Below are 23,084 nucleotides of genomic sequence, written 5' to 3' on the forward strand. Positions count from 1 at the left end.
AACTAAGTTCTGAAGAATTTTAAATGGCAAACAGAGGAGTTTATATTTTATAGAGACAACAGGGAACCACTATAATTCACTGAATAGGAAAATGACAATGGAGAGATGTGTGCTTACGAAAAATAACTTTTTAATTAAATTTTTTTCGAAAAGCAAAAATCTACTCTTTCCCTTTCTACTCCCCCCACCATCTTGAGAAAAAAAAGAAAAACAAAACTGCTATTACAAACATGCATAATTAAGCAAAACAAATTTCTGTACTAGCCATATCCAATACAGATGTGCTTGTGTGTATGTGTATGTTTGTGTCTCACTCTGTACTCTGTCTTTTATTTTGCTATCAGGAGGTGGGTGGCATTTTTTTTTATCATTAGTCCTCTGGAATCTTAGTCAGTCATTACCTTGATCAGAGTTCCTAAGTCTTTATTTATTTACTTTTTTGCTTTTTGGTGAGGCAATCGGGGCTAAGTGACTAGCCACACAGCTAGTAAGTGTCATTTGAGGCCGGGTTTGAACTCAGGTCCTCCTGACTCCAGGGCCGGTGCCCTATACACTGTGCCACCTAGCTGCCCCTCCTAAGTCTTTTAAAGTTGTCTTTAAAATATTGTTATTGTATAAATTGTTCTCCTAGCTCTGCTCACTTAGCTGCAACTCTTTCCAGGTTTCTCAGAAACCACCCCCTTTATCTTTTCCGGTAACACAAGAGTACTCCATTATTCTATTTATATACCATAACTTGTTCAGCCATTGCCCAGTTGAGGCGTACTCCCTCAGATTCTCATTCTTTGCCATGTCAAAAAGAGTTATAAATATTTTTGTACATCTTTAAAGTTTGTTTTGCTTAGAACTAATCCTTCCTTTAATCTACCCTGCCTCCAAGTTCCCCTTCTCCCTTCTTCCCTTTCAGTCCTATTTCCCTGTTGAGTAAAATGTATTTCTGTACTCAACTGTGTATGTGTTTATATGTGTGTGTATTCTTCCTTCTTTCAACCAGTTCAGATGAGAGGCAGGTTCAAGTGTCAGTTGCTCTCTCCACCCCTTCTTCCTTGTTTGTATAATTTCCCCTATTCTTCTTCTCCCTTCCCCCTCCTCATATATATTTAAGATATTCCTCATCCCCTCCCTTTCCAGTATTCTTTTATGAGTATCAAGACCTAACAGAATCACATCTAGGCTTATAGTCTAATTAGACTTCCTCTATGATCTCAGACGATGATAGAGTTCAGAGGAAACACATATGTCATCTCCCCATATGGAATGTACACAGTGTATCCTTACGATATCCTTTAATCGTTGTTCAAGTTTGTCTTTTTATGTTTCTCTTGGTTCCTATGCTTGCACTTCAAAGTTTCTTCACAGTGCTTGTCTTTTCTTTCTTTCTTTCTTTCTTTTTTAAATCCAGGTCTTACTGGGTTTAAACGGATTTCATTTATTTATTTATTTAATTTTGGTGAGGCAATTGGGGTTAAGTGACTTGCCCAGGGTCACACAGCTAGTGTGTGTTATGTGTCTGAAGCTGGATTTGAACTCAGGTCCTCCTGACCTCAAGGCAGGTGCTCTATCCATTGCGCCACCTAGCTGGCCCGAGTTCTTGTCTTTTCATAAGGAATGCTGGGAAGTCCTCTATTTCATTAAAGATCCTTTATTTCTCCCATAGGATTATGCCCAGTTTTGCTGAGTAACTTGTTCTTGGCTATAAGCCTATGTATCTTTTGCCTTATGGAATGTCATTTTCTAAGTTCTAAGCTCCTTTATTATCATAGCTGCTAAATCTTGATTATATAGTTTGCCAATTTCTGAGGTGTAAATGTTCACACTGAAAATTTTACAATCTACTCTTATGAGTTGGTTTGAGCTGGCTCTAGTACACCCTGGATCAGAAGTTATGACCAGGTAGAGGAACATCAACATTTTTAATCACAAGAATGGAACATCCGTGGGTGGTGATGAGGTCTAGGCTGTGGTTATCTCTGTGTATGGCAAAGCAGGAGATTAAGGAACTGAGAGGTTAAGGTGTTTGAAGGCACATCAACCTGTATGTTGATGTCCTCTAGTATAAGGGTAGGAATTGGGATGAGAGGAAGACAGTGAGTCAGGTACTGAACTCCTTGAGAATGGAGACTGTTGGGGCAGCTAGGTGGCACAGTGGATAGAACACCAGCCCTGAAGTCAGGAGGACCTGAGTTCAAATCTGGCCTCAGATCAAACACTTGACACTTATAGCTGTGTGACTTCGAGCAAGTCACTTAACTCCAATTGCTAAAAAAAAAAAAAAAGAGACTGTTCCTCAACTAATATATGGCAATTTTCAAAGGAAGAAATCCAAGCTATCAACAACTAACTATATGAAAAAATGTTCCAAATAACTAATAATTAGAGAAATGTAAATTAAAGCAACTTTTAGGATTTTACTTCATACTCAACAGAATGGAAAAGTTGACAAAAAGGGAAAATGACAAACGTTAGAGGGGCTGTGAGAAAACAGGCACATTAATGTACTTCTGTGGAGCTATGCATTAATCCAAGCATTCTGGAAAGCAGTTGGGAACTAAGCACCCAAAAAATGACTAAACTGTGCATACCCTTTCACCCAGTGATACCAATACTAGGTATATACCCCAAAGAAAGAGGAAAAGGACTCAAATATACAAAAGTATTTATAGGAGCTTTTTTTATAGTGACAAAAAAACCCTAGAAAATAAGGGAGTAACCAGCTATTGGAGAATGGTGGAACAAATTATAGGATGTGAATTGTAATGGAATAATACTAGTGTATCATAAGAAGTGCTGAAAGGAACAGTTTCAGAGAAACCTGGAAATATTCATATGAACTAATGCATGATGGAGGGAGCAGAATTAGGAAAACCATTTATACAGTAATAACAGCATTGTAAAGACAAATAATTTTGAAAGCCACAAGAACTCTGATCAATGCAATGTGGACCAATTCCAAAAGGCAAAGATGAAACATGCAACCTGCATCTTAATAGAGAGGACAGACTCATGATTCAGAATGAGATACTGGTTTATGTAGGAATTTGTTATGTTTAACTATGCATGTTTGTTACAAGGGCTTTTTTTTCTTTTTTTTTTTTCATTTGGAGGGGTGGGATAGGAGAGAGAAAATAAATGATTGTTCATTTTAAAAAGTAAAATAAAATTACATTTAAGAAGGAGGAGCTTGGAGGCCCTAACAGCCACCATAAACTGAATTGAGAGATAAATTTTATTAACAGTTAACACTGACATAGTGATATAAGGTTTTTTAAAAATTTTTTTTATTTATTTTAAACTTAAATACAAAATGAGAAAAGAAAAAAAAAACATTGCCATGTACTCAGCAGAACATAAGAGAGGATTCAATATAAAACAATAAATGTCCATTTCAAGAAAATCTATATAATAAATACTACACATTGTTTTCAAAGCTGCCCAGCTTTTCTTTGCTTCCTTGTACATTTTATTTTCTGCTGTGCACTTTTTACTTAATTTTTTTTTCTCCTTCCTCTCCCCTATCCCTCCAGCTCCCCGCCCCAGAAGGCTACAATACACAGATCTCTCTCTCTCTCTTTCTCTCTCTCTGTCTCTCTCTCTCTATATATAAACATACACATACATGTATACATATACACATATATAAAAATACCTATATATACACATACACACTCATACATATATATGTAAGACCAAACTATGCTTATTTCCTCCTATCTTTGGTTTCTCTAAAGGTGGATAGCATCTTCCTTCATAAGTCCAAATCTTTCCATATTTTTCTAAATCAACCAAATCATCATTTCCTATACCACACCAATATTCCAACCCAATCACATTCTATCTGAGAGATTGTCTATGAAAGTTTTTTCCCAATTTTCTGCATTCCTTCTATTTTTTGCTGCATAGATTTCATTATACAAGAAAATTGTAATTTAAAAGTCAAAATTATCCATATTACATTTCAACAATGCTTTCATCTTATAATATAGTATAAGCTCTGATATTACTAAATCTGCTTCCCTTACATCTTTTTTCTTTGACTTCTTTGAAGTTCCTGACCTTTTGTTCTTCCAAATGAACTTTGTTACTATTTTTTCTAACTCAGGAAGATAATTTTTTAGTAATTTAATTTGGATGGCATTAAATAGATTAGTTAGTAAAACTGTCATTTTTTATTATATTCACTTTACTTACCCATGAAAAATAAATATTACTTCAATTATTTAGATCTAACTTTGTATAAAAAGCATTTTATTTTTATGTTCATATAGTTCCTGTGTCTGTTTTGGCAAGTATATTCTCAGGTATTTTACAGTGTCTAGTTATTTTAAATGATCTAAAACAATATTAAATAATATTGCTGACACATAGTGTAGTTTACCAAATTTTCTCTTTTGATTAAATCTATTTTAGCTTTAACTTTGTCTAAGATTATGATTACTACTTTTTTTACTTTACTTTTTTTTACATAATAAATTGTACTCCTAGTCTTTAATTTATCTTTGTGTCTTTCTTTTATTTTTATAGTATTTCCTGAAAGCAAACATGTTGTTGAATTCAAAATTTTAAGTCTGCTATCAGTTTCCATTTTATGGGTAAATTCATCCTATTCACATTCTAAGCTATAGTGATATAAGGCTTGTAAAGTGCTTTACATATGTTATTTCATTTGATCCTCACAACAACCCTATGAAGTAGGTGCTATTATCTCCATTTTCCAGATGGGGAGAATAAGGCAGACATGGGTAAAATGACTTGTCTTAGGTCAAACAGTCAGTGAGTATCTATGGTTGGATTTGAATTCAGGTCTTGTTAGCTCCAAGTCCATCATTCTATCCACCGTACCACACTATCGCCCCAAACTTAATAGGGTGAACTTCAAATGGGGAGAGATTGCTGAGTGATGGAATTCAAGGGAAAATTGAGAAGGAATATTCTAACGCTCTCTTCAGAAGCAGTGTGATGAGTGAAGAAAGGTATGAAAGGAAGTGCTATTGAGGATGGCCAGGAATGTGGTATCATCTTGTAGAAGACAGATCTCTATGAGTACTAGAAGACGGATGGAGTGTAAGAAGAAAAGACACAAAATGGAGGAAAGGCTGTGAGTTTTGGAATAGAAACTTCAGAGAACAAAATTTCAGAGGGCAGGCAGAGAAGAAATAGGACATGGATATAGGAAATAGGATACATAGTTGAAGAGGAAAAAGATAAAAGAAAGGAAGTAGGGGTTAAGGATGGGGGTGATTAAGCATCATATGATCTTTGGGAGTAGGAGGGGACTGGAAATGACTCTTTTGAAGATGGTAGAAGTATTAGAGAACACTACTCTATTTTATGGTAATTGACTTTTCTTCCCCTTTCATATACTGATGCCCCCTTTTAATATGCCCTAATCATTTCTGAAACCATTGGCCATTCCCTTAAAACAGATGACAATGGTTAAGCAAGATTTATAAAAAATCATGACTGAAAGCTTATTTGACATTGCTTTCCTATAGTCACCCACTTCTCTAATGAGGGGGGGTGATGTAAGACCACTGCTTTATCAAGACAACCCTAAACACATGTATTCTATTTTAAATAATATTTTATTTTTCCAAATATAAGTAAAAACAATTTTTAACATTCATTTTAAAAAATTTTGAGTCCCAAATTCTCTCCCTCTTTCTCTCCTCTCCCTCCTCCCTGAGACAGCAAGCAATTTGATATAGGTTATATGTTCAATCGTGCAAAATATATTTCCATATTAGTCAAAGACACGTATTCTAGCACCTAGCAAAGAACTTCCATATAGGTGTTTGATAAATATTTACTGAATAAAGATGAATAAATGAATGGTGGGGTAGCTTGACTGGCTCAGGATGGTAGCAACAAGAAACAGATATTGTGGAAAGAAGGTTGGATTTAGAATCAGAAGACCTCAGTTCCAATTTTGTTTCTATTACTTACTACCTGCACTGTGATCTTAGATAAGTCACTTTATTCTCTGGGTCTCAGGGGCCCCTTCTACCTATAAATCTGTGAACCTGTGATCTTAATAAAGGTCACCTTCTATCTGAGCTAGCACCCAGAAGCTTTCTGTAATTTTTAAGAATATTCAGAAGATCTTTTCATTCTGAGACATTTTCACATGTCACCACTGCAAATATCACTCAGAGCCTAACAAGAGGCTGCTTACTCAGATAATAGGATGAAATTAGGCGACTCACCATGGGCTCTATCCCACAATGTAATTACTCCATCCTCACAAGCCAGCACTAGGTAAGATGTGCAGGGGCTGATGGCTGAGTTGGTAATTGGTGCTGCAGCTGGCCACACTCCATCAGGCTTCGGATCAGGGTCTAATGGAAGAGATGCTCCATTTACTTCAAACCTCCCTAAACAACAGTTTCTCTCATTTTTCAGTCCTTGTATGTTAAATTTTCAAAATTCAGAAGTCTAGAACTTGTTCTGAGTCTAGGTAACCCAAACACATAGTCCCTAACTAGGAGTATTAACTGGAAATAATGAAAAAGTAGATATCAAGAGATAGGGGCAGTAGGGATCTGATGAGAATAAAGTTATCAAAAGTTTGGCCATCTTTCACAGCTCACTTGCTTTGACAATCTCTCAAGAATGATCCTGTTTTTCTTTGTCCATGGAGGGTTGGCCCAATGCCCACACCTCTTGTGCCTTCTGAATAGATGGAGGGAATGGAAGAGCTTTAGAAGAATCTCCACCAGCTAGTGCAAGAGATGGCACAAGAAGAAAGGGGCTCTGTGAACCAACCTTGTTGAGTGGTCTTAGCTTCAAGAAGCATCTCATCCTGCCATCCACCAGGAAACCAGGGCCTACTTGGTATCTTGCCATCTGTCCTGCCACTGACCCACTCATGTCCAGAGAGCTTCCTCAGGGGTTAATCTACTCAGCTTTGGAATTCTGCCTGAGGGCTGAGCTGTCCTGATTGGTCAATGAGTGAAAATTCCCCTAACTATCCTACCCCAGATGAGGCTTTACATCCTATCCCATCATCCACCAGGAAACCAGGGTCTTCCTCAGGCATTCTGCTGTTTACCTTGATGTACAAATGTCATGCCCCACCTAACTCCTTGTCTCTGAAAACACCAAAAATTAAATCAATACTACTCACTTTTCCTGAAAAGGGTGACAATCAGCTGCCCTATGGCTCTACTCATAATCCCTCTGACTCCCCAGACCAGCATTCCCTTCTCTGACCACAATTCCCCATGTGTTGTTGTTGTTGTTGTTTGTCCTTCGTTTTCCTTTTTGAAGGAGACCAGTTACATCATGGGTGATGTCTTTATTTGCATATCAATTTGATTTACTTGAGGCAGAGTTGTACAGGCTCAGTCTCTCTTCCAGAGTCATCAAAGTCCAGTGGCAAGAAAAAAATCAAAATGACTAGCGATGGCCTGGGATGCAGTGGATGACCTTGGCATCTTTGATGTCTAACCAAGGTCTAAGTGCCCCACGATGCTGCCTTCAGCTGCCTTCATGGCCATTGGAACAAACTGTTCTTATCTACCCATTCCGCTAGGGGAAGTCTCCATATGCTCTGGGTGGACATACCCCTAAATCACCAATGGGTTTGAGGCCTGTCAGTTATGCTCAAGCTGAGACGGTTTTACCACGGTGTGGTCACTGCATATGTTGCCACTTCTTGGAGCCACCAGCGAGAGCTGGGTGACAGGTGGACACCAAAGGTGGATGAGCAGCCCTGAAAAGGGCTCAGCAAGCCCTCACAGCACAGAGGTGCTAGTCCTCCCTGAAAACCCCATACACCCATGTGTAGTATTTTCCTATTAGAATGCAGTCTTCTCAAGGGCAACTGATTGTCTCACTTTGGTTTTTGCATTCCCTGCCTATCACATACAGTAGGCCTTTAATAAATACTTTTTAATTCATAATGATCCAGAACCCAAGCCATTTTATATTTCTAGAACATGCTCTACCCAGCTCTACCCATAGGTGGCCCTAATCACAGTTCCTAAAACTCTCCCAGGAAATATCGGAAGTTAAACTTCTAATAAGCCACCGAAATTCAAGGAGAAATTGATTTAGATTTAAGGAAGTTTCCTCTCAGCAGCAAATTACAATACCAATTTTCTCTTTCTCTTTCTCCTTATCTTTCTCTTTCTCTTTCTCCTTCTCCTTCTCCTTCTCTTTCTCCTTCTCCTTTTCCTTCTCTTTCTCTTTGTCTCTTGGAGGTCGGACAAGTGAATAGAGGAAGAAATTATGGCTTCCAGGCCAGTGTATACCCAGAGCACAGGCCACACCTGAGAAATGAAGATGGGAAAAGGTGTTAGAAGAAGATATGAAGCTGGATGGCAGATAAGTTGTTACCTTTATTTATAATCAGTGGTAGCTCATTCTAACAAACACTGCCTACTCTGCTTATAAAGATGAACCAGATCGTATCTTGGGTACCCAAGTATGAACTCTCTCTGGTGGAATATGCTGACCTTGTTGTTTAGTTTGTTGGTCATTACTGGTCTTTATATTGCTCTTGAGTCTTCCTACTATGTAATTCCCAAGGGATATATATTTTGGATTAATTTTTCTCAAAATATTTTCATTTGCATGTTTTCAATTTGGGCCTATCTCTGGAATTTACAACCTTTTCTAGGTTTGGAAAGCATAGCACGTGGTAATGTACTGCTATGACACCCTATCTCTCTATGAGACCTGATGCTGAATCTCAAGCTCTGAAGTCTCATTCCTTTTTCTTCTTATACCAAAGAGACAATGAGAGATGCCTGCTCTCTTTTATGGAGGCACTAAGGCAAGATTTTGGCACGAGACATAATCTCCTTATTAGGATGGACAAAGGGTTAACTTGGAAAGGAAGCCTCCAAAACAGTTGGTAGTTCATTAGTGATACAAATACACGACGAGGTTAAGAATATATAAAAAGAACAAATGAGGACCAAGTAAAACAGATTAAGTCAGTATTGTACCATGCCCAGCCCAGGCTACATGTTCATCCTTTTATGGGTGGGAAACATGAAACATTCTATCAAAAAGCAGGTACACAGATATGTACACAATTGTTATACTAAGCGACCAGCAGGATGTTTTAGAATTATGGAGAAATTACATGTAACTGTTTTTATCAAATCAGGAGTTGTAGAATTTGTATGTTAATTCTGCGGTTTTGGCCCAAAAAAGCAGAGTGTATATCACAAGGTGTTCATTCCTGAACAGGGAGCTCATTCTTGAACAGCAGAAGGTAAGGATAATCACTTCCACCTTTCAAGGAATACAATGAACAAAGGTGAACTTGGTCAATAAAGCTTTACAATCTATAAGCTGCGCTTCTCAGGGAAATCTTTATATAGCACTGATCAGCAACAGCAGGAACTGATAAGGGATCATCCTGAAAAGGAAGATTGGGAAGATCTTGAGTATCTGAAACCAATTTGGTAGAGCTTGAGCTTTATACAAATAAAACCAGATATAAATAATTGGAGAAATATTTATTGTTCATTGATAGACCAAGCCAATACAATAAAAATGTTAATTCTACCTAAACTAACCTACTTATTCAATGCCATACCACTTAAACTACCAAAAAATTATTCTATTGGGCTAGAAAAGATAATAACAAAATTCATTTGAAAGAACAAAAGGTCAAGAAAATCAAAGGAATTGGTGAAAATAAAATATAAATGAAGGAGGTCTAGCAGTACCAGATCTTAAACTATATCACAAAGCAGTAATTATCAAAACTATCTGGTACTGGCTAAAAAACAGAATAGTGGATCAGTGGAATATAGTGAGTATACAATATAGTAGTAAATGACAATAGTAACTTCGTGTTGATAAACACAAAGCTCTAAGCTTTTGGAATAAGAACTCACTATTTGGTAAAAATTGCTGGGAAAACTGAAAGGCAATCTGGCAGAAACTAGGTATAGACCAATATCTTACACTGTTTACTAAGATAAGGTCAAAATGGATACATGACCTAGACATAAAGGGAGATATCATAAGTAAATTAGAGAAACATGCAATACATTATCTATCAGATTTATGGATAAGAGAAGAATTTATGAATAAAATAAGAGATAGCATTGTGGGATGTAAAATGCATAATTTTGATTACATTAAATTAAAAAGATTTTGTACAAATAAAACCAATGTAGCCAAGATTAAAAGGAAAGTAGAAAATTGGGAAAAAAATTGTATAGCCAGTTTTTCATACAAAGGCCTTACATCTCAAATTTTAGAGAATTGAGTCAAGTTTATAAGAATGAGTTATTCCCCAATTGATAAAGGGTCAAAGGATATGAACAGGTAGTTTTTTTTTTGTTTGTTTTTATTTTTGCTAGGCAATGGGGGTTAAGTGACTTGCCCAAGGTCACACAGCTAGTAAGTGTCAAGTGTCAGAGGCCAGTTTTGAATTCAGGTCCTCCTGACTCCAAGGCTGGAGCTCTATCCACTGCACCACCTAGCTGCCCCACAGGCAGTTTTTAGAAGAAGAAATCAAAGCTATATATTCATATTAAAATGCTCTAAATCATTTTTATTAGAGAAATGCAAATAAAACAACTCTGAGATACTGTCCCACACTTATCAGATTGACTAAAACAATAGGAGCCAATGACAATGCTAGAGGGGATGTGGAAAAACTGAGACATTAATACACTGTTGGTGGACCTGTGAACTGATCCAACCATTTTAGGGAGCAATTTGATATTATGCCCAAAGAGTTTCAGAACTGTGTCTACCCTTTGACCTAGCAATACCACTATTAGGTCTGTTTCCCATGATTGGGGAGAAAGGAAAAGAACCTATATCTTCTAAAACACTGATGCTAGCCTATCCTCTTTTTTCTTACACCTTTTCTCTCACCAAAAATGAGTCCTCAAGGAAAATTCTTTATCAAGTATGTGATCATTCTCTAAAGTGGAATCTATACCTTCAGCATATGAACTACAATCTAGCGTTAGAGGCAGCTGACTGAAGTCACCTTATAATAATAATAAAAATAAATTTATTATAATTTACAAAGGGCTAGCCTCACAACAGGCCAGGGCCTCCCATTGCATCCTGAGCTATCTCCAGTCTTTCTGACGAATATCTGGCCACTGGACCCAGATGACTCTGGAGAAGAGAGTTGAGGCTGTTGACCTGCACAGCCCTTCCTCACTCAAATCAAAGTCAAATGTAAGTCATGTCATCATCTCCCTGATGTCATCGTCTTCTTCTAGAATGAAGGACAAATGCAACAACAAATAGTATTATTACTCACATTTTGCAAATTGGGATAACATTAGGAAATTAAGGAATATGAGGAATTAAGACTTTGGTAGCTAGAAATTAATTGCTCAGGTCACAGATAGCTAGTAAATGTAGGAGTACTTAAACACAAGTCCAGTCACTCCAATGCTCTCTCCTCTACAACTTGCTGCTTTTCACTGGGTTCTACTCTTTTCATTCTTCTGAAAGAACATGATCAATACTTGCTCTCCAAAAGAGGCACTCAGGTGGAATTTAAATCCGTAATCCCTTGCTTTAGAGACAAATTATCTCATAATTCAGGGCTTTTTTTCCCTTTATGTTTAATAGATTCTTTGATCTGAACGCACAAAGCTAAATAGGCACTTTTGACCCCTCCACCCCGCCCCAACTGATAATTCAGTGCCATCACTGATTAATCTTTGACTCTTATTCCCACTTTACTTACTCCTCTCCTTTTCAAGATAGGAAAGCACTTGCAATATTCAGCCAAGATGGTGGGGCTACAAATATAATATAAAATCTCTTTCCAGTGACTTGATTTAGTGATTCCTCAAAGTAGCAACTTCTATAAAATAATCATCCACTTTTAATTTACCTGAGGGAACCTTGGTTTCAGTAGGCAACATAAGTATATGTCCAGGGAGGAGAAAATGGAACATTGCAACACTAGGAGAGAAACAGATACAATGAGCTATGGGAGATGACCTGGCAAGGACAGAATCTTCTTGCTTAGACTTAGGGATGGATGATGAATGGGAGAGACTTCAAGGTTCTATCTAGGGATGTGAGGGTTAAGCAAATTACATGGTGTACCTTGGGGATGACAGGGAAATTTATGAGCTGATTTGGACATATACTTATTAGTTTCAGCTGTCAGTCACCTATACTGAAGGCTAGAAATGATGTCAAAAGCTATTCCCTTTTGCAGAGAAGGTCTCTACACCCTTAGAAAGAACGCCTACATTACAGAAGGAATTGATTTGAAACATCTTTTTCTCTTTTGGATTAATTCAAACTCATTCTTGTTCCAATTCAGGAGACACCTGCAATCTTAATTATGGCTCAGCCCTGTGGGTTGACATCCTGAATACACCAGGGGAAAAATTCAAATTCAAGGTGTTTATTATAGTAGCATGGAAAGACTTCGTTTCAAATATGAAAATTAAAGTGATTGTGTGATCTAGTTGTTTGAGCACTAGGAGAGTTTTCTGTCAAAGATATGCCAAATGACCTTAGCCAAGACATTTGCCTAAATTCCTTCAACACAACATGAAATTGCTTTTGTTTGTTTGTTTGTTTTGGTATGGACTAATGACTTCATTTAAACATGAATTTAGTGGTATTTAATTGCTAGATGGCATTGGAAAGTACTTTGAGATCTTTACTTAATGAGGTGATGGTTAATGAATAAAGCCTCAGGAGAGCTCAGGTCCCCTCCTTAGCCCAAATCATTGGTCCCGTCCTAGTTGTAGTTACAGAAACACAGAAAGTCAGTCAATAAACTTTTAAGTGCTTAATATGGTCCTCTCTCAGACAGCCTGGAAGAACAGGAACCACTCCTAAGCCAAAGATACTACAAATAGTACAGGAGCTTTGATCTGCTCCATTTCCACCCTGGGCCAGGTCCCCGGTCCTTAGACAACCTGGTGGTCCCTAGGGGTCACTATATTAATGCCAGACTTGCTTAGCCCACTGCAGCTCAGAAATCCCAAGCCCGAAAGAGCCACCAGCCATAATTACCTTCCCCCAAATAGGGAATATAGGAACATACCCCCACATCCTGTGAAATTCCTTCTACCAATGCTTCTACCTTCTCAATGTCTTCTCATCTTTGCAAATTCTATCATATACACACTCCTTTTTTTCCTGCGACACTGCCACCAACCTGGCACAGGCCCTCACCATCTCATGCTTAGACTACTGCACTGCCTCAAGTCTCTTCCCACTCCTGGTTACCCTCTTCTTAGCTATCAAAATGATGTTCCTCAAGTGCAGGTCTAACTAGTTCTAACCCTTTCCCCTTTCCCCAAATCCCATTCAACAAACGCCAGTGGCTCCCTATTACCTGCAGGACAAAATATAAAATTCTCTATTTGGCTTTTAAAGCCAAACCCAGCCTCTTCAGATCTTTCTAGTCTTGTTACAATTTATCTGTCTCCACATATTCTACAATCCAGTGATGTTGGCCTCCTTCCTATTCCTCACACTAGACATTCCAAGTCTAGGCATTTTCACTAGCTACTCTCCATGCCTGAGACTCTCTCCCTTCTCTGGCTTCCTTCAAATCTCAGCTAAGGTCCCACCTTCTGCAAGAAGCCTTTGCTGATCTTCCTTAATGCTAATGCCTTCCCTCTATTGAATACTTCCATTTTACCCTAGCTTTTTTGTACATAGATTTTTGCAGTGTTGTGTCTCCCATTAGACTTCAAGCTCCTAGGGATCAGGGACTATCTTTAACCTTTTTTGTATCTCCAGCACTTAGCTAGAAATAGTTATTGAGTCCCTTGTCGACTGTGGTTTTAATACTCTCCATCTGCAGTGGGAACAGTTGCCCTTCTGGTGTCCCTCCTCGATGGTAGCCCAGGGTAGAGCACAGGTGGTCTGGCAGGGCTCCTCTAAGCCAATATCTTCATATTGATCCTAGAATAGTTTTCCTACAGCACAGGTCTGACCATATCACTCCCAAGACCTAGATCTAAGACTTTCAGTGGTTCTCCATTATCTGTCAGACACAATATATGCACCTTAACTTCATATTCAAAGCAAAATTTGGCTCTCATCTGCTTTTCTAACATTATTCCATGATTGCCTCACTAATACTCTTTACACTCTAGCCAAGGTGGATTCCATATCTATTCCCAATTGCGTCCTGCCTTCAAAGCCCATCTCACTGACATCTCCTAAATGATGCATTCCTCAGTTCCCCCAGTTAGAAGATTCCTTCTCTCTTTGAACCTCTCAAGCCACTCTATTTGACCTCTCCAATGCATTTAATCCTTTACTAATAGATACACGTTCTGTCCACTTACTGTAGTGCAAACTCCTTGAGAGAAGGACTTACATTGTCTCTTATCTTTGACTCCATGGAACCCCAGTCAATGTCTTGTACATAGAGAGTGTTTAACAAATGCTGGTTGAAATGAATGACATCCTGGATTAATTCCTGCCTGAATTTCTAAGCCATGGAAGATTAGAAATCTTATTTATACAAAGTTTCTAGAGATTATTAAAACCCTTGTTATTTTTCTTTTCCATCTCACCTTAGATTTTCCTCTGGGCATTCCACATGCAGATACTTTTTAAATAAAACTTCAAAGATTGCTGCCTGCTGCTCCAATTGGCTATCTTTAATCATGTGGTTTTGCCCAGAGCCCAACCCACACAAATTTTCTATCTTTTGAAAGACTTCCAGTGGGCTTTTAAATGGAGTACCTGTGTTGAAGAAGAAGAAAAAATTATTTGCACCGTCTAACTTTATCTAACCGTTCAAGGACTAGGTTGCCTATATCTACAAATGTAGTCTTTTTTTTCTCTTACTCTCCCCTCTCCTACCTCTCTCCCTTTCCTTCTTCCTGGCTTTCTAATATCTCTTCCAACACTTCTAGTTTCTCCTGAAACTGCCTTCTACTTAGTCCTAAAAACTCAGATACGCTAAGCTTTCTGCCTATATCTCCAATACTCTGTATTCCCCTCTTCTTTGGGATGCAAACACCAATTGTTCTTCTATGTTTCCGTATCCCCACTATCTTTATTTACTCCTGATCCACGGTTGAACTATCTCCTAAAGTAGAGAGTAGATAGAGCCTCACAATGCCCGGCCAGAGACAGAAGTAGTTCACTGCTACTTATAGGACACAAGGCAAATATTAGTAAAACCCCACATTTCTTATTTCTTTATATTAATCCTTCTTTCTTTTCCTCTCTTCTTACTCTCATAATCTTTGCATCTGTAATACCAGAAATTAAGAGGCTATTCATTTTCTTCTTAGCACTATGCCTACCGTCCAAATAGTGTCCTACAGTGGTACAGAAGGAAGGAACAAATAGTTATAAATTGCGTGTTACTTACCTGTAACTGGTTTGGGTGATTTAAGCTTCATTATTTGAACTGGACCACTTAATTTAATGTCTGTTTTCAGAGAATGATTTTCCTGTAAGAGAGAATTATAGAGCTTCACAGCAGAAGGCACAGATCTCAAGAACTACAAGGCACAGGGACATGTGACCCATACCCACCAGCCTGATATAGAAAAGACCCTAAAGGGAAGCTTACATTTTGGAAATCCACCTGGGACTATGCTGAAATACTCCTGTTGGACACAACAAAGGATTTAGAGTTGAATCTACTTTATCTTTTTGTAGAACCTACTATATCTTTTTGTTACTCAGGGCCCAAGCTCATTTTTCATAAGAGTCTTCTCACTGACGGAAATTGATAACTCGATGCTCCATGCCTATGTGAGGGATAGAGTTGGCAAGAGCTTGGGAGAGAAGAGATCTGAGTTCTTGTGCCTTTAGGCTTTAAGAAAGGAAACACGTAATTCCAGGCTTTCTTCAGAGAGAGGTTCTCAGAGGGTGAGAAAGACTTCAGGAAGAAGGTAACATATAGAGAAGCCGGCAGCACCAGCTCAACCACAAGAGAAGAAGAGTCCTCAATCTCACCCAGAGGAAAAACCCCCAATTTTTCTAGTGGGGTAAATTGGGAATAGAGAAATGATTGAGGTGCTGGCTCCTCTACATGTTGGCTTCTTCTTCCCTCCAGGGACCTTTACCTAAAGAGAGCCTGGAACTGAATGAAGAGCTTAGAACAAATAAAAAATTTGATACTAAAGGTAAATCTTCAAGTAAATCTATAAAATACAAGCCAAATTCTGGAAATTTTCCTTAAAGTTTTTTTTACCATATCTGTAAGATCTGCCGATTCAACGGATTTCTGCAGGAAAAAACAAACAGAAACAAAACATAAATGTGTTCACCTTTGACATACTATCATTTTGCCCCTTCTAATTTCCCAGTACGGCCCATGTATTCTTAGATGCTTTGGGAGCCAATAACTATAATCATTCAACAAACACTTACTGAATACTACCATGTGCATAGCAAGGTGCTAGGGTTTATAAGGATACAAAATAGATGGCCTCTGGAGATTATTACAATCTAGCTGAGAAGACATGAAACAACGAAATCATAATAAAAGGTAGCATGTGATTAGATACCATAGAAATAGTTGTTGTTGTTTAGTTGTCTTAGTTATGTCTGACCCCATTTGGGTTTTCTTGTCAAAGATACTGACTTAATTTTATAGACTGAGGAACTGAGGCAAACAGGGTTAACTGACTTGCCAGGGTCACATAGTAAGTGTCTTGAGGCTGTAATTGAATTCAGGGCTTCCTGACTCCAGACCCAGTACTCTATCTATTGTGCCACCTTGCTGCCCATAGGAATAATGCAAATAGAAAATGTTATAGGAGTCCAGAACAGGAAGAAATCACTGTGGAGTGGAGTGGTTAGGGAAGTCATGGAGTGGTCATGAAGGAAATGAGACTTGAATTCAGCCCTGAAGGATGGACAGAATTTTGAATAGAAAAAAAAAAAAGGAGACAGGGCACTACAGGGATGCTATGGGGAGGGGAGAGAAGAAAGGAGATGGCATGAGTAAAGACTAAAAGGTAAGAATGAACATAGTGTTCAGAGGAAGAGAACATCTTGGATGGAACAGAGAATTGATACTGTTGAGTACTGGGAAAAGGGACTGTGGTCAGATTTTGAATGGTCCTGAATTCTTAACTAAGCAGTTTGGGCCTTATTCCATAGGTACTGTGAAGCCACTGAAATTGTTTGAAGACAGAAGAGCTATTTTAGGAAGTTTAATCTGATAGTTTTAGATGAGATGAATTGGAAGCAGGAGACACTAGAGATGAGCAGACTAGTAAGAAAGTGATTTAATATGAAGTGAACACAGTTATCTTTGTAATCAATAAATATTTCAATGGGTTGTAGATTTTTAAAGGCTGTTTATGGTGTTTGTCTACAATAAGAGGACTGCCATTACTCAGCTAGTACTATCTCAGCACAGAGACTGAATTACTATAGTCAACAAACCTCTATTCCAAAGTTGCATTCCTAAATAGTAAACCAATAAACACTTATTGAGCACCTATTATGTTCAAGTCATTATTCCAGGACCTGGGAAAAATATAAAGAAGCATAAAACATGCTGACTACTCTCAAGGATCTTATGATCAAGTTGGGGACATAAAAAGATAACTGACAATAAGGGCAGTTGAGGCAGCTAGGTGGCACAGTGGATAGAGCAGTGGCCCTGGCGTCAAGAGGACCTTAGTTCAAATCTGGTCTCAGACCAGACACTTAACACTTACTAGCTGTGTGACCCTGGGCAAATCACTTAACCCCAATTGCCTTGCCAAAAAACAAAACAACAGTGACAATATGGGCAGTATATGCCAGTTCCAAATGAGTGGTATAGAGAATAAATACTATAGGAGTTCAGAAGAAGGAGAGAGAAGGATTTTGGTCACAGAATCACAGTAGAGAGGTAGTGGAGTTTACTAAGAGGGAGAAGTGTCAGGTCAGATCTATGCTTAAGGAAAATCACTTTGGCAGCTATGTAGCAGATGGTTTGGAGTAGGAAGACACTTAAGGCAGGAAGACAATTAGGGAGCTATTGCAAGAGTCTAGTCCAGTAGTGATGAGGGCCTGACCTAAGATGGCAGCTGTTTTAGTAGTGAGAGGATACTCAATGTGAAATATGTTGTGGAGGTGGAAACAAGATTTGGCAACTGATTGGGTATCCAGAGGTGTATATTGGGTAAGGTATGCAGAGTGAGAAACCACTTTCGTTTCAGACCTAGGAAGACTGGGAAGATGGTGGTGCCTTCGAGAGAAATGGGAAAGTTCAGAAGAGGGAGTGGGTTTGGGGGTAAAAATTAACAAGCTCTGCTTTGGATATACAGAGTGTGAGATGTCAAGAGACACACAGTTTGAAATGCCAACAGGCAATTTGTGTTGCGGAACAGAGCTCAGGATGGAGTTAAATATGTAAATCTGAGAGTGATCTGCATAGAAATGATAATTAAGCCCAAGAGGTTCATGAGGAGAAGAGATGTAAGAAATAAAAAATTAGTTGATCCATAATACAGCAGGGGAAAAGACTGTAAAAGGCCCAAGAGCAAGAGCGAGAAAAATAACAGGTAAGCTGAGGGGCAACCCCAAGAGGACACCAGATACATTGGCAAGGGAAGTGGGTGCAGAGAGAGGAGTTTTAACCAGAATCCAGAGGAAGGAGAACCTAGAATCAAAACAGAAACAGACCTTGTAGTCAAGGGGGCACTAGATAATGAATTAAATAACCTGGGTTCATTGAACCCCAACTATGCCACTGTGACCTTGGGCAAGTTACTTAACCTCTGGGCCTCAGTTCCTTTGCCTATAAAATGTAGATGGCCTCTATGAGACATTTCAGCTCTAAAACTATAATCTTATTAATGATATTCTAATAATATGAGACTGTATATAGGATTTACTTTAAAAGTATATTTTTCCCCCTGCAATTTTACTCTACTATAATAAAATCTGATGCTGCATTTGAACCATTTGTGTGTTAGTTCACAGTAGACTTTGGTGAAAGAAAGGCCAAGATCTAGATATCATCAAAAGAACTCCCTCCCTTTTTACCTATGGTTGGTGAAGCTAATCTGAGAAATGCAGGCCCAGGACAAAGTGTTTTCTTCTGTCTTGTCACAGAAAGCAAATGCACAGACATGTATATGTATGAGTATATGTATTATGTATATTTATGTATAGGTGTTGTACATGTATTATCTCCACCAGTGGACTGCAGAGATCATGTATCATACATACCCTCATAGCAATTAACACAGCAGGAGATCAAGACAGGGAGCAGACCTGTGATTTCATTGGTGCAGAAAACTTTCCTTACCAAAGCAGGCCGGCATGTTCTCTGCAACTTATGACATTAGAGCTGCCTAGAACACTGAGTGGTTGTGATTTGCCCAGGCTCCCATAGCCAGTATATGTCAGAGGCAGGATATGAACCTGGGTCTTCCTGGATTTGAGACGGGTTCTTTCTTTCTTTATTACATCCCACTGCCTTTATGAGAAAGGTCAATAGGGGCACCTAGGTGGCGCAGTGGATAGAGTACCGGCCCTGGATTCAGGAGGACCTGAGTTCAAATCCGGCCTCAGACATATAACACTTAATAGCTATGTGACCCTGGGCAAGTCACTTAACCCCACTGCCTAGCCAAAACAAAACAAAACAAAAAAAAAGGTCAATAAATATCCATTGATGAGAATTAAATTTATGAAAAATGTTATACTAGACTTGAAAAATCCCACCTAACAATAAAAAGTTAAGTTATATATTGAAGATTTCCCAACTGAAAGCACTGTGACTTGAATGTCAAATTCCAGCTAGAGAAATAAAAAAAGAAAAAAGAGTTAGGAGAGCCAGACTAGAAAGTAATCAGTGACCTATGTTTCTAATCTTTTTCTTGTTGTCTGGTATTCAGCCTAGAATGTGGTGAGGATTTGGGGTGCAGATGTAAAACTAGAAAGAAATATATAGATCAAAAATGAAACATTTTCTTACTAGATGAAAATGGCTAATTTTCTTCTTTGATAGAAAAGATGGATGAGGTTGCTCCATTTCCTTAAGCCAGGAGTCCTTGGGCAATCGATACACATCTAGCCAAACGTCCCCAGTTCCTGCATTGGGAAACCAGTCATTGAGCAAGTTTAAATAGGCAAAATGTCTTTTGTAAATTAGTCTGCCTTCTCAGAACTTCTGGCGAGGGAATATTTATGTCCTGGTAAGATGAGGAAGGATGATGTAATCACTGTTGCAAGCTGTGAACCCTGAAGGCATTTTTTTTTTTTTTGGCATTTTTCTACTGAGAGGAACAACATTGTAATAAGACCCTTTAGAAATGGATATTCAACTATACAACTCTTCAATTGTTATCATCAAACTATTGAGGTTGCAGGCTAGAAAGATTAAGGACAGTCATATGCAGTTTTATGAGAAATCAGATCCCTCATACTTGAGCAGTAGAAATTTTGTTCAAGCTGTCTCGGTGTTGGGCCCTCGTCTCAATGTTTTATATGTTCCAAACTAAACCTCTGTTTTCTACCTTTAATACTTAACTATAAAAGAAAAATGTCTGGAGAAGCAGATAGCTTATACATGGGGGAGGGGAAATGATCATGAGATCTCTGATCAGTTGTGTTCCTCTAAGTCCACTTGATGAAATGAGGAATATAAGAAGCAGATAATGGAGACCATGAGGTATAAAGGTACAAAGTAAATGTAAAGAAATTCACCCCTTTACAAAGTATTTAAAGAAGCCCCTTCATTAATATGACAGAAGTATAGGACAGCTAGACATTGGCTGGCAGACCAAACTTAATAAACTCCAATAGCTCTCCATTACCTCTAGGATCCAATATATAATCCTCTGACACTTAATGCTCATCACAAACTGGCCCCTTTCTATCCACTGAATCCTCTTACACATTTGCTCCTCTATACACTCTACAGTAGTTATACTGGTTATCTCCACACACTCTATCTCCTCCATCTGTACTGGCTGCCTACCATGCCTAAAATGCTCTTCCTCCTCACCTCTGCCTCTTGGAATCCCTTGTTTCTTTAAAACTCTGTTTAAGTGCCACAATATACATGAAACCTTCCCAGACCTCTCCAGTTGCTAGTGCCCTTCTAATTTGTATTCATTTTGTATGTATTTATATATCTTTGTCTACATATCTATGTATACATGTACACACACGTCAATTGTACATTTGTAGGCTGCTAGGTGGCATGATGGAGAGAATGCAAGACCTGGAATCAGGAAGACCTGAGTTAAAATCTGAACTCAAATACGTACTAAATGTGTGACTTTGGGCAATTCATTTAACCTCTGCTTGCCTCAGTTCCCCCATATGTAAAATAAGGATGATAACACCTATTTTCCAGGTGTTGTGAGGTTTAAATGAGATAATTTTGTAAAGCACTTTGCAAACCTTAAATTGCTATGTAAAAACTAGCTACAATGGTGGTAGTAGGGGTAGTTAGGTGGCACAGTGGATAGAGCACCAGCCCTGAAGTCAGAAGGACCTGAGTTCAAATCCGGCCTCAGACCAAACACTTGACACTTACTAGCTGTGTGACCCTGGGCAAGTCACTTAACCCCAATTGCCTAAAAAAAAAAAAAAAAGGTGGTGGTGGTGATGATGATGATTATAAGCTTCTTGAGGGCAGGGACTGTTTCACTTTTGTCACTCTATACCTAGTGCTTAGCATAATATCAGGAACATAAATGCTTACTGACTGGTTGACTAACATCAGAGAAGATAACTGACTATGGAAGTTTGCTGGACTGGGAGGATTTTGAAAACACAGAGTGTCTACATCTAATACCTGCTCATGTGGAAACAAAAATTTCACATTCCTGATAGGAAGCTGTATCAGAGCTGGACTGCTGCTCCTATGTGGGGTGAGATCTCATTTGAATGTTCCCAAAAGGGAAAAAATATATATATCTGAAAGAGATTGTAGGTCTGCACACTTTAATAATGGTTCTTAGTCTGTCTTGCCTTGGAGAAGTACGGCCATAAAATTCCCTCCAGGAGAAATTTGCAAATTCAAACATGTACTCTGCTTGCTAATATCTTCCTGGAAAAAAGAAAAAGAAAATAAAAAAAGAGAAATATCATTACAGATTAGGTTCAGTTCAATGAGAGAGAAAAATATATTTTGCTGTATTTTCTGGTTGACATTAGAGAAACAAATCTCTTAAATTTGTCATTCATATTAAAGGCATTTTCCAAAAAGCATTTGCTGAAAGAAGCAATGAGGAATATCAATCTAGGCATTACATAAAAATACTTAAAGCTCTTCTGCTTCAATTAGGGAATAGGACAAGGGCATATATCATTTTTATGTACAAAATCTTTGGCATTTTCCAAATTCTCCTAATGGTTTAGGAAAATTTCATGTCACCCGATACCCTGGAAGACTAGCAGACATGCACAGATCAAAGCCATATTCATCACTTTTTTGAATAGGAGCAGTTTCTAGTTGACACTAAAAATAAGGTAGCTTTGCTAATCAATAACATACAGATTGAGTATAGTTCTACTGAGTTTCCCCGCAACTTTACTCAATATTAAGCATCAAAATTTTTACAAGACAAATTTCTATTAAAATCACATATCATTAAAATAAGGTAGTGTTAGATATGAGAAAATTAGGACATTAATGCACTGTTGGTGGAGTTGTGAACTCATCCAACTACTGGGGAGAGCAATTTGGAACAATGCCCAAAGTGCTATAAAACTTTGTACTTTGATCCAGCAATACCACTACTAGGTCTGTATCCCAAGGAGATTAAAAAAAGGGGGAAAGGACCTTTCTTAACAAAACTATTTATAGCAGCTCTTTTTATAGCCCAGAATTGAAAATTGAGGGGATGCCCATCAATTGGGGAATGGCTGAACAAGTTGTGGTATATGACTGTAATGAAGTATCACTATGCTATAAGAAATGATAAACAGGCTGATTTCAGAAAAACCTGGAAAGACTTATATGAACTGATACAAAGTGAAGTAAGCAGAACCAGGAGAATACTATACATAGTAACAGCAATACTGTACGACGATCACCTGTGAATGACTTGGCTGTTCTCAGCACTACAACGATCGAGGACAATTTCAAAGGACTCATAATGAGAAATGTTATCCACTTCCAGAGAAAGAACCAATGGAGGGGGCACGTAGTAGCACAATGGACAGAGCACCGGCCC

The 23,084-nt window shown here is 38.3% G+C and overlaps 1 protein-coding gene across 1 annotated transcript in view; it reads right to left on the reverse strand.

Annotated features, from left to right (window-relative positions):
- WDR93 (WD repeat domain 93) overlaps positions 1-23,084 on the reverse strand; it is a 48,129-nt gene that overhangs the window by 14,875 nt on the left and 10,170 nt on the right. The window contains exons 5-12 of the mRNA XM_027852043.1: positions 21,877-21,955; positions 19,871-19,986; positions 16,139-16,171; positions 15,308-15,389; positions 14,499-14,670; positions 11,834-11,904; positions 8,094-8,270; positions 6,204-6,335 (exon numbers count right to left, since the gene is read on the reverse strand). Of these exons, the coding sequence (XP_027707844.1) occupies positions 6,204-6,335; positions 8,094-8,270; positions 11,834-11,904; positions 14,499-14,670; positions 15,308-15,389; positions 16,139-16,171; positions 19,871-19,986; positions 21,877-21,955 (862 nt within the window). The remainder of the gene's footprint in view (positions 1-6,203; positions 6,336-8,093; positions 8,271-11,833; positions 11,905-14,498; positions 14,671-15,307; positions 15,390-16,138; positions 16,172-19,870; positions 19,987-21,876; positions 21,956-23,084) is intronic.

This window comes from Vombatus ursinus, unplaced genomic scaffold, assembly GCF_900497805.2.
Source record: "Vombatus ursinus unplaced genomic scaffold, bare-nosed wombat genome assembly UNPS02009205.1, whole genome shotgun sequence".
Lineage (NCBI taxonomy): Eukaryota > Metazoa > Chordata > Mammalia > Diprotodontia > Vombatidae > Vombatus > Vombatus ursinus.